This window comes from Panthera tigris, chromosome C1 (assembly GCF_018350195.1).
Source record: "Panthera tigris isolate Pti1 chromosome C1, P.tigris_Pti1_mat1.1, whole genome shotgun sequence".
Lineage (NCBI taxonomy): Eukaryota > Metazoa > Chordata > Mammalia > Carnivora > Felidae > Panthera > Panthera tigris.
The window spans coordinates 105,860,433-105,877,684 of record NC_056667.1 but is presented as its reverse complement, the minus strand read 5'-3'; the positions used below and the strand labels follow the sequence as shown (position 1 = coordinate 105,877,684).

Below are 17,252 nucleotides of genomic sequence, written 5' to 3'. Positions count from 1 at the left end.
CGAGAGAAAGAATTCCATATTCCCAATTTACTGATGAGCACAGAGATTAAGTAGTTTGCTACAGTCACAATAGCTAGCACATTTTTATTTATTTATCTTGAGAGAGAAAGAGAGAGAGAGAGTGCATGAGTGCAGGAGAGGCAGAAGACAGGAAGAAAGAAATAGAATCCCAAGCAGACTCTGTGCTGTCAGCACAGAGCCCAATGTGGGGCTTGAACTCCTGAACCTCAAGATCACGACCTGAGCAAAAAACAAGAGTCGTACACTTAACCAGCTGAGGATCCAGGTGCTGAGAATCTACAAAAGCTAACATCTAAACCAGAACAGTGTGACTCTATAAAGTTTCTGTTCTTTTTCTTTAATGTTTATTTATTTATTTTGAAAGAGAGAGAGGGAGAATCCCAAGCAGGCTCCATGCTGTCAGTGCAGAGCCCAACATGGGGCTCAAACCCACGAACTGTGAGATCATGACCTGAGCCAAAATCAAGAGTCATATGCTTAACTGAGCCACCCAGGCACCCCTCTAAAGTTTTTGTTCTTAACTCATGGCACCAAAGATGTCTATGTGATCTGTCCCCTGTCCAGAGGTGCCCAGAGGGAGCAAGTCCAAGAAACTCAATCCATACACCCTTAACAATCCATGCATCCCGAACACAAAGCTACATCCACCCAAGAACTCTTCTCTTCACTCAGGCCCTTCTGTTTGCCAAGCTGTATGCTCAGAGGACTAGGTCCATGCAAAGAGGAAGCCTTTCAGATGCACACAGAGGTCCCGTACAGCCACAGCGCCGCACTGACTGTCCTGTGCAGGAAGCTATTTACAAGGGTGTTAATGCAGCACTCTTTGTGCTGATGAAGTTGGAAAATGAACAAATAAATCACACTCTATTCTTACACTGGGATGCTATGGAACACTCAGAAGGAATGGACTATTTGTTATGTATCTGTAGATTTTTCAAAAACACAACATTGAGTGAAAATCAAGTTGCGACTTATGTACAGGAACAAAAAACAATATTACATTTTATACATATACACACACATTCACTCAATTCATGAGATGGTTGTTTCTGAGGAGGAGGGCATATTAGAAGCTGGGAGGAGGGGCGCCTGGGTGGCTCAGTTGGTTGGGCGTCCGACTTCGGCTCAGGTCATGATCTCGCGGTCCGTGGGTTCGAGCCCCGCATTGGGCTCTGTGCTGACAGCTCGGAGCCTGGAGCCTGTTTCGGATTCTGTGTCTCCCTCTTTCTCTGACCCTCCCCTGTTCATGTGCTCTGTCTCAAAAATAAATAAATGTTTAAAAAAAAAAAACTGGGAGGAGATCCCCAGGAAAGACTTAAATGTACCTTTATTGTTTTTTTCATTGAATAAGACTTGAAGCAAATATGACATAATGCTTATTAGTATCAATTCTAGGAGGCAAGCATGCAATTGCTCAAAATAAAAATACAGACCACTTTTTAAGAACAGGCTTAGTGGGAACCTGAGAGTCACAGCTAGAAAGCTGTGCTGTGAGGGGCACCTGGGTGGCGCAGTCAGTTAAGTCTCCGACTCAATTTCAGCTCAGGTCACGATCTCACAGTTTGTGAGAACTGAGCCCCACATTGGGCTCTGTGCTGACAGCGCAGGGCCTGCTTGGGATTGTCTCTCTCTGCCCCTCCCGCATTTGTGTGTGTGTGTGTGTGTGTGTGTGTGTGTGTGTGCGCGCGCATATGCATGCTCTCTCTCACAACAAATAAATAAATGTTTTTAAAAAAGAAAGCTGTGCTTTGAGATCAATAATTGGAACTTCACAGTTCATGGCTTCAGAGATGGAACAATTATGGGTGGTGACAAGGTCTGAGGTGTGGCCATTTCAATGGGTGGCTGAAGCTGAGTGGAGGTGGGAATCGATGGGGTACAAGAAACAAAGGATTCAGATGTGTCACCAATGTGGAAGTTTTCCAGAATGATGACAAAAGCCAGGGAGGCAAGAGAGAGGTGCCAACATTCTCATTGAATATGGTTATAGGGCAAGAAGATTACTTGAGCCAAAAATGAGGATGGTAAGAGGGCAGAGTGTATGTGTATGAGTGGAGGTGTGGCTGTTGAAAGAAGCCACACAAGGAGCAGAAAGCCCAGGCCACGCACAGTGGAGAGAGAGGGGTACACCCACGGGAACAGCTGGATAGCAGGGTCATTCAGGAAAAGCCCGGTTTCAGTCAGGTGAGGAGATAGTTACCTCACAAATCCCACTGAAATTCTAAGGGTATAATTCCATGATCCAAAACTCTAGCTTCAATTAAAGAGGAGTGGTGGGTCCTACCAGCAAACCAATAAGCAGAGAACTGGAGACGTGGTGTGTTAGACATGAAGCTGCCGAGCACACCAAGGAGGAGGGGACGCTGAAGGAAATCATCACAAAGTCGAAGCCCAGATGCTCAGTCAGGAAATGGGGTCAATGCTGAGTGACTGAAAGGACCTGAGGGAGCAGGCAGAGCGATCCCAGAACACTGCAGGTAAAGAGCTGACAGACTAGGAAACAACCATAACCCTGAAAAACGCTCTAGGGAAGTGCTAAGGAACGAATGGAGACAGGGGCCCACCTAAGAAGAAACGTGTGATTTAGAGTCCAGAATGGACCCATACAACAGCGGAAAATCAATATGCAAGACTTAAATCCTCCTGGAGATAGAATTGGAAAAGTGACTGGACCAGGGTGGTGAAGAGGAAGACAGGCAAGAACCCAGGAAGGGGACAGGGGTCACTAGACTCCCACAAATGCCCTCTCAGGCCACTTTTAGGCTAAGGCAAACTTGGGAGGCTGAGTTTCTCCAATATTTATGCCAAGACATGCCTTCATAGCACCAGAGCGCCTCCCTATAGGGCACAAAGTTCCCGTGGAGACACTAAGACAGGGAGGCCCATGTCCTCTCAGCTCTGGCGTGCCCACACCTGCAAAGTGGACTGTTCATTGATATTGGAAACATTCACTTACAGAGACAGAATGTGCTATAAAGACGGCCAGCCATGCTGATCAAGGCCTTATTCAGAAAATACATCAATCCCTTTCTGACACACAAAAAATCACCATCCCTCACACTCAGTCTGGGCAAAGGAAGAGCTAAGTCTCACACACTATATCCTACTCTTTATTTCTTCTCCAAACTCCCCTCCATTTGTGTTCAGGTGATCTTTTTTCTATTCTAGACAGAAGCGAGATAGAAGAAAACACAGGTTCTGTCCCATACCATCGTCTCACACCTGCTAGCTGCCTTTGGCATTTAGAAGGGAAGAATGAACGTCTGCACCCGCTGGCCCCTTGGTTTGGACTGACAGGCCCCAGGGGACACCTGTGGGAAGCCCAGAAGGTCCAGGAAAGACTTCGTCAATACCGCACAGATCTGCCACCATTGCTTCTGTAGCTCTAAAATGTTTCACTTCCCGGTATCTCAAAATTCAGTAAAAGAAAAATCACTCTAAAGTATAAAATAATTGATTATCAAACCCACCGTTGCTCTGTTTGTCAGAGGGAGGTGGTGAGAATACTAAGTGCCTGAAATGGTGGGGCACAGGGGAAGAAAGGCACTTTTTATGGGTAAAAAAAGTTTGGTAAATTCTGGTTTATATACACAATGGAATACTACCTGGCAAGGAGAAAGAATGAAATATGGCCTTTTGTAGCAACATGGATGGAACTGGAAAGTGTTATGCTAAGTGAAATAAGTCACACAGAGAAAAACAGATACCATATGTTTTCACTCTTATGTGGATCCTGAGAAACTTAACAGAAGACCATGGGGGAGGGGAAGGGAAAAAAAAGTTAGAGAGGGAGGGAACCAAACCATAAGAGACTCATAAAAACTGAGAATAAACTGAGGGTTGATGGGGGGGTGGGAGGGAGGCGAAAGTCGGTGATGGGCATTGAGGAGGGCACCTGTTGGGATGAGTACTGGGTGTTGTATGGAAACCAATTTGACAATAAATTTCATATTAAAAAATAATAATATAAAATAAAATTTTGTATTTCAAAAAAAAAAAAAAGTTTGGTAAAATCTCAAAACCCTCTGGTCCTACCTCTGCACCACCAGCGCTCCTGGAATGAAACTTCCGGTTGTGCTGACTGAGCAGAGACAGAGTCACAGTGAGGAAGGAGGGATAAGAGTGTAAAGGAGGGCTTGGGCAAGCACCAACCACCACGGTCATCATCGGCCTGCCTTCAGACACGGCTGCCTTCTCCCCCTACAAAGCAAAACCAGAGGAGAAGCAGAGTTCTTTTAGATTTCTGTGCAGCTCCGCACATAGAGAGCTGAGTGGTGGCACATCCTTCATTGTGTCAGGGAGTTCATGTGCACATTCTATCTGAAACAATCGCATCCAGACCTGGTACCTCTCTCTATGGCCACCACCTCTCCTGCAGAAACTCCATCCTCAGCAAATCCCAACCTCCCTTCACTACATCCTTGGTCACATTTTGCAAAGGTCATTCCCTGAGGAAATGTGGCTGCCTATTTCAGATCAACAGTTCAAAATAGCAATAGAACATAAGTTATCTCAATGGCCCATTGAATAATAATAGCTCATAGTACCTATCTCTTGTTGATCATTTACTACACGCTAGCACTGGTCTAAGAAATTTGTCACAATAATTCTGTGAGATATTATTCTTACCTGTATTTTGCAGATCAGAAAACAGAGCCAGAGAGAGCTTAAGCCCCTTTCCCAAAGACACACAGCTAGTAAGCAGCAGAACCAAGATCTGAGCCCGGCAATCTAACATGATTATTAACAACTAATACTATTATTAATACTATTATTAACCACTATGTAATTCTGCCCCTTGGAAAAGATCAGCATAGTTAATATCATAGTTAGAAATGTCTAATTTGCAATTTGCCAGCAGCCCTGCTTCCCAACGATTTCTAACTCCTTTTCTCTCGATGTTTACATTCGATGTTTTCAGCCTTCACATCTAAAACCCAACAGGGTACGTTGTGTTATCTTGTCATAACAGAGTATAAAACAAGGCCTCAGCGGGAGTACAGCCCATGTAAACTTCAGGAGCAGTTTCTGTGTTCATGTCCACATCAAGGTTGACTCCAAGATCTCTACTGTGCAGGCCAGACACATGGTGTTAGCACTAACAGAAGTCAAGTAACCAGAAGGTAAAGCACAGAGAAACAGATATTTAGTTTACACTGTTCATTCAGTCAACAAATATTTCAAGAGCGTTTAGTAGCTACTGTGTTGCATTCTAGGGATACAACAGAGAACCAGATGGAGTCCTTGCCATTTGGCAGCAATTTTAGGACACTCTAGAGGAAACTGAGAATAAACAAGCAAACAGAAACAAAAAGGATACCATGGGGGCACCTGGGTGGCTCAGTCAGTTAAGCTGCTGACTCTTGATTTCGGCTCAAATCATGATCTCATGGTTTGTAAGTTTGAGCCCCGTATCGGGCTTTGTGCTCACAGTGCAGAGCCTGCTTCAGATCCTCTGTCTCTCTCTTCCTGCCCCTCTCAAAAATAAATAAACGTTAAAAAAAAATGTTTTTAATAAAAAAAAAAAAAAGAAACAGGACACTATGACAAAATAACCAAGGGAATCTCTTTTATATGGAGCATTCAGGAATGTAGTAAATTTGAGATGCTCAAAGATAGGCAGGTGGATATACAGGTCCTAATGACATGTTGTCCTTAATGTCTTTCTGCCAGCTTCCCACGAGCTTTAAGAACAGTTTAAGATTCTGTAATGCAAACTTCTTGACCTGGTGTTCCAGGCCCTGCTCCAACCCCGCCCTGCCTATCTACAAGCTTCCCACAGCACTCCCAAACACACCCTCTCTGTTCTACTCAGGCTAATCTCGCATTATCCCACAACACCCCAAGTTCACCCCCACACTGTTCTCTCCCCTACACCTATTAATTCTACCCATCCTTCAACACCAGGCTTCCTCATTCTTATCCACTGAAAGCTTACCAAGTTCATCTCCCCTCTAAAATAATAGCTGTCAACTACCTAAATACAGCTTTCTGTCCTTCTCTGCTGCTTCACAGGCACCATAACCCAGGACTTTAACACCAGGTACCACAATCTCCTCTCAGCAAATGTGGCCAGGAAGGCGACTCAGTACATGTCCTGAGTTCTCAGGGCCAGAGGCTGAGAGAGGTGACTGGCACAAAAAGGCAGCTAAAGGAGACCAAGCAGAATGCCCAAGGAGCACAGTTTCCAAGAAGGAAGACACAGAGTGTCCAATCAAGTGGAGAGATCTCAACAATTGTGAATATAGGTGACAGAGACGGTTCTAAGGGGAATGAAGAATGGATCCAGGTGGGGCATCTAACCAAAGCCTAGGAGACAAAGCATAAGCCTTGTCTCATAGATGGGTCCGACACAGAGTAGAAGGAGTGACCTGGGGATACACAGGGGCACTGTGTACCAACTGGCAGCAAAACGAATCTAGGGAGAGTCCAGGAACCTAGAAACCAACGATGGGTGACCAAGTTTGAGGACTGATTCAACTCCAAGCTGTAGGTAGAGATCATCAGTGGACTTGTTTAGGGGAAGTAGGGAAAGTAGATCAAAGAAACAAAGATCCAAATGTTTACGGATAGATTATTGGTCCCTTAGGTGCAGGGGCTATGCTCGTTTCTTGCCTCCACAGCACTCAGCAAAAGAAATATTTACTCGTTACGTTAAAAAAAAAAAAAAAAAAGACCACGGGCAGTGTTAGTATTACCCAACGGGGGAAATACGCCAGCTCACCTGAGTCACTCTTAAGCAGGCTGTGTAGTGGCAGCTTTACAAGAAGGTGCCATCACCTGGCAAACACAGAGTGGAACATGATCCAGTACATGAACATGGGGCTAGGAATGAGGTGGTAAAGCTACGCCAACTTTGCCGGTAACCTCCCATAAGACCTTAAACAAGTCATTTCACTTCTCTGAGCCTCAGTTACGTCATCTATAAAAGGGTACCTAATGTAACTGCTGCAAATTTTTCATAGTCTCTAGAACACTCTTTCCCCAGCTCTTGCTTGGCTAATTTCATTTCTTTTGAAACTTTGCTCAAATTTTGCTTTCCTAATGAGGCCTATTAGCCATCCTCCGAACTGCCCACCCCAACCCCCACATCCCCACACACTCAGGTTTATACTTTTCTTTTTCACAATGCTTCTAACAAACTATATAATTTATTTACTCATTATCCTTATTGCTGCTGGCTAGAATGTAAGCTCCGTGAGGGCAAGGACCTTTGTTCTAATTCACTGATGCACATCAAGTCTCTGAATAGCATTTGGAACAGAGTAGGCATTCAATAAATATCTGTTGAATGACTATATGAATGAATCTAATACAGGCCAAAACCTTGTGAAAGAAAAAGACCAGAATAATAAATCATTTATATTCTCCCTTAAGCCAGGGGCTCCTACCCATACCTTCATTCAACCCTATACCCCCACCCCCACATCCTGTACCAGAGTGTGAGGCAGATGTTAGGACCTAAAAGTGCAAATACACCCATGGTGCTCTGGGGCCACCTGCTGGCAACTCTATTTATTGGTGAATGGAATTGCCGGGAACCTCTCCCTTCAGAAGTGAGGACTGACACACTACACATAAACAGGAGGAAGAATAGAGTGGAAGTCAAGGAGTTTCCCAAAGCTCCTGGAAGAGAATTAAAATCGTCTCTGAACATGTAACAGTGTTTCCTAGAACTCCTTTTCCACCTACAGTAATAACAGTAACACCATGCACTTCTGGCATTATTTCATTAATCAATCTTTTGATGCTGGCATGGTTGTCACCATTCTATACATAAAGAAAGTTTCCTTTCAAAATAAATGTTTTCAAGAGGCGCCCAGCTGCCTCAGTCCACACATAGAGCCTGGGACTCTTGACCTCAGGGTTGTGAGCTCAAGCCCCACACTGGATGTGGAGCCTATTTAAAACAAATAAATTTAAAAATAAACATAAACATAAACAGGAGCGCCTGGGTGGTACAGTCAGGCATCTGACCTCCACCCAGGTCATGATCTCACAGTTTGTGGGTTCTAGCCCCATATACAGAGCCTGGAGACTGCTTTGATCCTGTGTCTCCCTCTCTCTCTCCCTCTGCCTCTCTCTGCTTGCATGCTCTCTCAAAAATAAACACCTAAAAAAATAAAAATAAACAAATAAGGGCACCTGACTTGATTTCTGCTCGTCATGGTCCCAGGGTCATAGGATCGAGCTAAGAGTCTGTGGAGCCTGCTTGGGATTCTCTCTCTCTCTTCATCTGCCCCTGCCCTTCTGGCACACTGGCTCATTCTGTCTAGAAAAAGAATATAGATAAAAATAAAGTCATTTTTTTAAAATAAACAAATGCTTCCAATTAAGTAAATCAGCGAAGCCATTCACATTAGAATATTAATAGGTGACATCAGGACAAGGTGCGCACAGGAGGCTTTGGGAGCGTTCGCGCACACGCGCTGGACAGCGTGACAGCACCACGGAGCACCCACAAAATGTGAGGGTCCGCAGCAACCCGATGGTGCTCCCCAAGCCGGCCGGGGGTCTCCACTTCGTTCTGAGCAGCTAAGAACCCGAGGCCGCTGCCCCGGGACCGCCTCCCAGGCCCCTGCGCTCCCACCGCCCTTCCCGACTGAGGGGGCGGAAGACAGACCGTTCTTGCCCGGAAGCGCAGCCCTCGACCCCCCGCGCGCCCCGGCCAGGACCCGCGCCCGGCCGGCTCCGGGCGCCACCCCCACGCGCCTCCCGGAGGGCCCTCGTGCAGCCCCGCCCTTACCTCCGCGGGCAGGGACTCGGCTCCAGCCCCCGGCAGCACCACCCCCTCCCCCCGCCACCGCGGGTGACGCCCCCGCCTTTCCCAGCCCGGCCGCGCGCCTCCGCTTGCGGTCGAGCACCTGGGGCCTCTGGGACGGCGGGCGCTGGCGCCTCCTGGTGGCCGGTGGGAGCCTCGGCGCCTTCCCTGAAGCCCTGGTTGGTATGCTCCTTCCCAAAAGACGTATGCAAAATGGGGGGCTTGTAGGTGCTACGTGCACTTTTAATAGTGTTTGAGTTATTCTTACCCGTGCTAGAAAAAACTGCAACTAGTGCAACTAACACCATTTGTCTCAAATAGAATTTTAGTATAAGGCTAAGATGTGTGTATGTTTATGTGTGTGTGTGTGTTTACAAAATCTGATTTTATTTTTATGATCTTAGAGATGAAATAAATCCAGGCATAAATAAAGGGGTACGTACTACCTCTGGCAATGGAACGGTCCTGCTTAGTAGCTTTATTTTTTTAAGTGTTTATTTTAATTCATTAGTTAACAATGTTATATTAGCTTCAGGTGTAAATTAGTGATTCCACATTTCCATACATCACCCAGTGCTCATCACAAGTGCACTCCTTAAGCCTCATCACCTAGTTCCCCCATCCCTCCACCCCCTCCCCATCCCCTCTGGTAACCATCACTTTGTTCTCTATTAAGTCTGTTTCTTGCTTTGTCTCTCTCTTATTTTTTTCCCCTTACTTGTTTGTTTCTTAAATTCCACATGAGTGAAATAATATAGTATTTGTCTTTCTCTGACTGACATATTTCACTTAGCATTATGTTCTCTAGCTCCATCCATGTTATAAAAAGGGAGTAAACATTGTTTTAAAGAAAATATTAAATAAATAATACAGAGATATTGCAAAAAATCATGAAAGGGATACTCAAATAACTAATATCAGGGAAAATGACCAGCCCAACAAGGACAATCAAGGGAATATGTGTAATAATTACTGTTATGTGTCAACTTACAGGGTGTTTTTGGATGAAATTAATATTTTTTAAAAATTTTAATGTTTATTTTTGAGAGAGAGAGACAGAGTGGGAGTGGGAGAGGAGCAGAGAAACAGAGACACAGAATCTGAAGCAGGCTCCAGGCTCTGAGCTGATGGCACAGATCAGGACACTGGGCTTGAACTCACAAGCAGTGAGATCGTGACCTGAGCCAAAGTCAGAGACTTAAGAGTCACTCAGGCTCCCTGGATGAAATTAATATTTAAATGAATGAACTGAGTGAGGTGCATCTCATCCAATCAGTTGAAGGTCTGAACAGAAGAAAAAGACCCACTGCCCTGAACAAGAGGGAATTCTCCACCAGATTGCCTTTAGACTCCATCTCCACTATTGGCTCCCATGGGTCTCCTGCCTGCTGGTTCACAATGCAGATTTTGAACTTGCCATAATCATATGAGCCAGTCCCATATAAAAAATATATACACTATACATAGTGTATTTCTGTTGTTTCTCTGGAGAACCCTAGTATTAAAGTGGGTGATCTCAAATAGTCCTTCTTGCTCTGACTCTTGGTGAGGCTGTAAGGATGTAAGGAGATCAGCAGGACAGAGAGGGCTTGACTCCAACAACTGATGCTCCAAAGTGCTAAAGGGGTCACCCTATGCTCTGTTTACTGGGCCCACCTACTCTGGCTTCACTGCTACTGTCCTCCTTCCCCTTCCTACTCCCACTGCTCCCTCTTTCTGGAGGAGAACAGCATAGTGAGATGTACATGGAGCTCTGGACCCAAGTCAGGATGTCTGGTGTCCTGGCTCATCTCCCTCACAAGCTTGCAACAGTCACTTATCAAAATCCTTTCCCCTCCCTGGAATTCTGTGGCACCTGTACAATGATGCAATGTATCTGTGCAATCTGATATTTAAGGTTTCTTCTGGATGTGAGCACCTTTTCCCCACTCCTGGTCTCTTTCCACCCTTTTTTTCTCTTTACCCCTGAGACGGTAGAGGGACTGGTTGGAAAATTTTTGTAAGAACAATTGGCTCATGTCTGCCCTGCTTCTGTTTGGGAACTACAGGTGCTCCAGGCCATAACAGGACCTATAATTGTGCAGGGATGTGTGCCCCACCCCAAGGTTGCCACTGGGTGGCAAATATGACTAATTCTGAGGTCTAGTATGAGCGAGCCCTAGCTAGCAGACCTAGAGCCACTGCCTATAATCTAACCACTATCAGAAAAAAAGGTGGCATTTTCATTACTGTATTTTTGGTTTAAGGTTTAATTTTTAATCCTGTTCAGAACAAGAGCGGGGGCAGGGGGAGCACTCTTTATTGAAATGCCTTTGAAGAACCAAACAATTCCTCTTAGCCCCTTCTAGAACTTCCATTCACTAAGCAGTGAAAACATCTAATGAATAAATTCACATCAGTGAGTTACTGTAACCCTTCATAGGTTGTCTACACCTTTAAAAGAACTACAAAAACAATATACAATGCAGAAAAGACAGTCTCTTCAACAAATGGTGTTGGGAAAACTGGACAGCAACATGCAAAAGAATGAAACTGGACCACTTTCTTACACCATGCACAAAACTAAACTCAAATGGGTTATTAACCTAAATGTGAGACCTGAAACCATAAAAATCCCAGAAGAAAACATAGGCAGTAGTTTCTTTGACATCGACCATAGAAATATTTTTCTACATATGTCTCCTAAGGCAAGGGAAACAAAAGCAAAATTAAACTACTGGGACTACACCAAAATAAAAAGCTTCTGCACAGTGAAGGAAACCATCAAAAAACCAAGAAGGCAAGCTACTAAATGGAAGAAGATGTTTGCAAATGATATATCTGGTAAGAGGTTAATATCCAAAATATATAAAGGACTTAAGCAACTCTACACCAAAAAAAAGAAAATCCAAGTAAAAAACGGACAGAGGACCTGAATAGACTTTTTTCCAACGAAGACATACAGATGGCCAACAGATACATGAAAAGATGTTCCACATCAGAGAAATGCAAAACCACAATGAGATATCACTTTATACCTGTCAGAATGGATACAGTCAAAAGCGCAAGAAATAACAAATGTTGGCAAGGATGCGAAGGAATCACAACAATGTGCATTGTTGGTGAGAATGCAAGCTGGTGCAGCCACTTTAGAAAACAGTATGGAGGTTCCTCAAAAAAGTTAAAGAAAATGAAGACACTAATTTGTAAAGATATATGCACCCCAATATTTATTGTAGCATTATTTACAATAGCCAAAATATGGAACAAACCTAAGTATCCATCCATAGATGAATGGATAAAGAAGATGTGGTGTATATCTACAATGGAATATTATTCAACCTTAGAACGAGATCATGCTTTTCGCAACAACATGGATAGAGCTAGAGAGTACAATGCTAAGTGACATAAGTCAGTCAGCGGAAGACAAATATCATGATTTCACTTACATGTGGAATTTGGGAAACAAAGGAACAAAGAAAAAAAAGAGACAAACAAAAAAACAGACCCATATACAGAAAACAAACGCATGGTTGCCAGAGGGGAGGTCGGTGGGGAATGGGTAACATTGATAAAGGGGATTAAGAGTACACTTTCTGTGATTAGCACTGAGTAACGTACAGAATTGTTGAAAAATATATACTGTTCACCTGAGAGTAATATAACACTATGTTAATTACACTTGAATAAAAAAGGTGATTTTAGGGGCGCCTGGGTGGCTCAGTCGGTTAAGCATCCGACTTCAGCTCAGGTCATGATCTCACAGTTTGCGAGTTCGAGCCCCGCATTGGGTTCTGTGCTGACAGCCCAGAGTCTGGAGCCTGCTTCGGATTGTATCTCCATCTCTCTCTGTACCTTCCCCGCTCATGCTCTGTCTCCCTCAAATATAAATAAAACGTTAAAAAATTTTTAATAATTTTAAAACATTCCAAAAAATCACTATAAGAAACCCTGACAAAGGGCAGTACTTGATAGTAAATATACAACTCTACCCCCAGAGTTCCTCAAGTAATAAACATATATATCATTCAGTCAACAGTTGTTTATTAAAAGTTAAAAGTAGAGATTATGGGGGCACCTGGGTGGCTCAGTTGGTTGAATGTACAACTTTGGCTCAGGTCATGATCTCATGGTTCGTGGGTTCGAGCCATGTCAGGATCTGTGCTGACAGCTCAGAGTCTGGAGCCTGCTTCAGATTCTGTGTCTCCCTCTCTCTCTTTCTGCCCCTCCCCAGCTCATGCTCTCTCAATCTCTCTCTCTCTCAAAAATAAATAAACTCAAAAAAATTCTTTTAAGTAGAGATTGTGAAGTTAAGACAGTCTGGGTTCAAACCCTGTCTCTTTCCCTAGCTCTGTGACTTGGTTGGGTAAGTTATATCACTTCTCTCTGCCTCAGTTTTTTCATCTATAAAGGGGATAATAGTGGGACTGTGAAAGACACTTGGTAAGCATGATAAAACTTCAGCTACCTTTTACACTCTTTGTTAGTCCTAGATCCACAAGCATTTTACCTCTGGAATAAAATCTATGGAACTAAGAAAGGAAATCATTGCAGATTGTAGGAATAGTAAAAATTAAACCAAATCTGAACATTTGTGCTCGTAACAAGGATGGATTTCTAGACAAACTTGACTTAGAAAATAGTCCCATCTTCCCAGGATGAACCCCTCAAATTGAATAACTTAGCCTTCAAACCCAGGAAGTGTTTGGGGGCACCTGAGACACACCTGAGCAACCTACAGGGCTTTGCTCTGATAATACTGACTTTAATGCCTTCAAACTGCCACCAGGTGTCTACAGACACTCACACTTTCCCTGTTTGGCTCCAGGGTCAACAAATGTGGATGTAGGAACAGAGAGCAAGTAACTAACCCAAGGACACAAGGTTTGTCCATTGTGGGCTCTGCCCTAGAGCCTAGGTTTGGGTGGCTGGATAGTGCTTTGGCCCCAGTTCCAAAGTGTTCCAGGGCTAGGAAGGAGAAACAGATTGCAAAGAAAAAATCATATGATTCAATCAAATCACATATCCCTCTATCTCTCCACAGAATAATACTTAAGTCATCCCAACCAAAGAAGAATCCTCTAGTCTACCAGAAAAGAGATTTAAATCGCCCCTCTGTTTATAGCAGCACTTTGAACAATACCCAAATTATAGAAAGAGCCTAAATGTCCATCAACTGATGAATAAAGAAGTTGTGGTTTATATACACAATGGAATACTACTTGGCAATGAGAAAGAATGAAATATGGCCTTTTGTAGCAACGTGGATAGAACTGTAGAGTGTTATGCTAAGTGAAAGAAGTCATACAGAGAAAGACAGATACCATATGTTTTCACTCTTACGTGGATCCTGAGAAACTTAACAGAAGACCATGGAGGAGGGGAAGGGGGAAAAAAAGTTACAGAGAGGGAAGGAGGCAAACCATGAGAGACTCTTAAAAACTGAGAATAAACTGAGGGTTGATGGGGGGTGGGAGGGAGGGGAAAGCCGGTGATGGGCATTGAAGAGGGCACCTGTTGGGATGAGCACTAGGTGTTGTATGGAAACAAATTTGACAATAAATTTCATATTACAAATAAATAAATAAATAAATAAATGCCCCCTCTGTTTTCCTGAGCCTCTAGCCCAGGCTCTGACACTTCTCACAGCTGAGAAGTTATTCTTGGCTGTGCCTTCAGATACCTTCATGTCAGCACTGAAATGTCCAGCTTGCGTTTGTCTGTCTCCTGTGAGCCCAGGAGCACATTAGCATTGTTCAGTGTGGAGCAGGGGTCCCCCACTACAAACTTCTATCTCTCTTTCCCATCAGTTCTAGCTGTTGACAAACCTAGAGGTAGATACATACCGTTTTCCTCTGTAAACCCTTCATATCTGTAGCTCAGGGGCCATTGTAGCCATCTAGCATGTTCCAGCTTCACCACATCTATTTTATGTGTTTGTCCTGTTTATACAAATACACCACCACCACCACCAGATCCTAAGTTCCTTGGCTTTCTATTATTCCCAGCACCACGCAAGGTAACTTACATGTAGTGATGATGTTCAGTGAATGTTTGTTGAATTGGTCCCAAATGCTGACAAACTTGAGAGATTTGTGTGAATTCTAGATGTGGGATTTTATGTCCATGTGGGATGATTGCCTCTCTACCCTAAGGAATGGCTTCTCTGGAAAATGGCAGACATCTCCCCAACAGCAACAGTGGTTCTGTTTGGAGACCCATATGGGTGGCATGATGTCTGATATGGCAGCATGACATGGGATGAGGCGCCGGCTGGGCAAATCTGAGTAGGCCAGTGGTCACAGGCACACAGACCCTCCATGGCCTAGGTGCCCCTGACTCTCTACAGCTGCCCCAGGGATGACGAGCTGCCTTTCTCACTTCTCTCCCCTCCTTCTGTCTCCTCATCTCTCTATTCTTGCCATCCTTTTTCATTTCCTCTCCTTTTCCACCTCCCTGCATTGCAGAAACAATATCAGAGCTCCATTCCTAAGACTCAGATCCCTGACTAGAGGGCCTCCAATGACCAGCTCAATGGCAGCTCAAGTACAGCTCAAATGCAGGGGCATTTGGAGTCACCTGTCCTAAAGTGTTCTGCACCAGGGAGGACTCCAATAGAAAACCCTTTACTACTTCCTATACCCCCATCTAGCATTCCCTGTATATGTTGTTCAATCAGTCACTTGCCGCCCCCCTGCCCCTGCCCAGGTGCTGGCTTTCTTTCACTAAACCCTCCGAATAGAGCTGATCTATGAGAGCCCACCCTGCCACGTGCAGGCCAGTCCACTAACTGGGGTCCCCCAATTCTTATAGAGAGCACTCAGAGGACCATCAGGCCCACTGTAGGAGCCCAGGACATGCCTACTCCACACCCAGAGATCAGTGGCAGTATGGCTGCTTCACCACCAGTCAAGAAGAAGCAAGCATCCAAGCCCAAGGCAGGCTCACATCCAGGAGCACTCAGTCTTGCGGTTCTGCTGTCCTGATCCCAACTCAGCACTTTTCCACTAAGCCCTGAGTAAGGTGCTGGACCATGCTCTATGCTAGGAGAACTGACACACATCCTATCCCGACTAGGGATCCAATTAACCTGGTGCCAACTGTGCCAGCTCAGTGCCACCTCACCCCTACCCAGGAGCTCTATCCCCTCCACCCCCTCATAGCTTGGACCTTGATCTGAGATCTACTCTCATCCCATGCACTCCCTACAAATGGTCTCTTGGGACCTGGTGAGAAACTGAGCTTTCATTGATTTCATTTCATTTCTGGTCATAATTGTAGGAGATGAAAACTGGCAGAAAAGGAAGACCACAGGGTTGTGGTCCAGAGGGAGGCATGTTGGAAATGCCAGATTCCAGAGCAACTCCATGAGTTCATGCTGCTGATTAGTGTGGAGGAATGGGTACCCCTCCCAGACTCCGGATGCACTGCCAAGACCATGTTGGTCACATCTTAGAGCCAGGACTGACAGCCGAACAGGACCAATGCACTCCTTATTCCTTCCCACTCTCAGCTGTTTTGCACATGAAATAACTAAGGAACACATACGCAAAGTGACTAGCCAAAGCCCCACAGCTCATTGATGAAAGAGTCAGGATGTGAGCCCAGTTTTTCTGACTCTTATTAAAAGCCTGTTTCCATAACAAGAAACTACAAATTCAAATCTAATGGTGAACTTGTGGCAGCTCTCAGCTGGGGTCAGGCCAGCCAGAAAGCTGCAAAGCTAACATGCAAAGTAGCAGCCACCCCTGGGGAATCATCTGAAGTGCACTCCACTGGGAGGCCGATGGGTAAGGAGCCAGCTCATGGGTGCACCCTGGAGTCTCAAGGTGCCAGGAGTCTGATCCACATGGACCACATGCAGATTACCTGACTGAGGAGCCAAATGACAATAGTCATGTATATTGATGAGACACCAGGCCTTATCCTCAGGCCAGGCACCGGGACATGTTTATCATGTGTACAAGACCACTAAGGAGTCTGATACCACATATCACAAGTTTACAGGAGACAGGGAGTCAGGACAGAAAATATTTTCACCTTGAGAGGGATTTTAAGTTTTTATTTATTTATTTTTGAGGGAGAGAGAGAGAGAGAGAGAGAGAGAGAGAGAGCAGGGGAGGGGCAGACAGAAAGGGACAGATAGAATCCCAAGCAGGCTCTGTACTGTCAGTGCAGAGCCTGATGAGGGGCTCGAACTCACAAACTGTGAGATCATGACCTGAGCTGAAACTGAGTCAGATGCTTAACCGACTGAGCCACCCAGGCACCCCGAGAGGAATTTTAAATTAAATAAACAGAATGCTTTTTCCCAGAATACTGGTAAAGGAAACCTAATAATTCAAACTTCTTCCACTCTGCTTTTTTGTTGTTGTTTAAACAGCATAGTAACCTCTTTGTTGGCCTTTGTTACTCCAACATCCCTCAGCACCAGGCTCACAACTTCTTATGAGATAATTCCCAAGCCCACAGAATAATCTGCATTGATTTC

The 17,252-nt window shown here is 44.7% G+C and overlaps 1 protein-coding gene across 1 annotated transcript in view; it reads left to right on the top strand.

The window, feature by feature from the left end:
* Positions 1–15,747, top strand: part of LOC102970445 (hornerin-like) — a 34,418-nt gene extending 18,671 nt beyond the window's left edge. Inside the window, exons 4-5 of the mRNA XM_042993875.1 lie at positions 8,467–8,965; positions 15,575–15,747. Coding sequence (XP_042849809.1) covers positions 8,467–8,965; positions 15,575–15,747 — 672 coding nt within the window. The remainder of the gene's footprint in view (positions 1–8,466; positions 8,966–15,574) is intronic.
* The last annotated feature ends 1,505 nt before the right edge of the window (positions 15,748–17,252 follow it).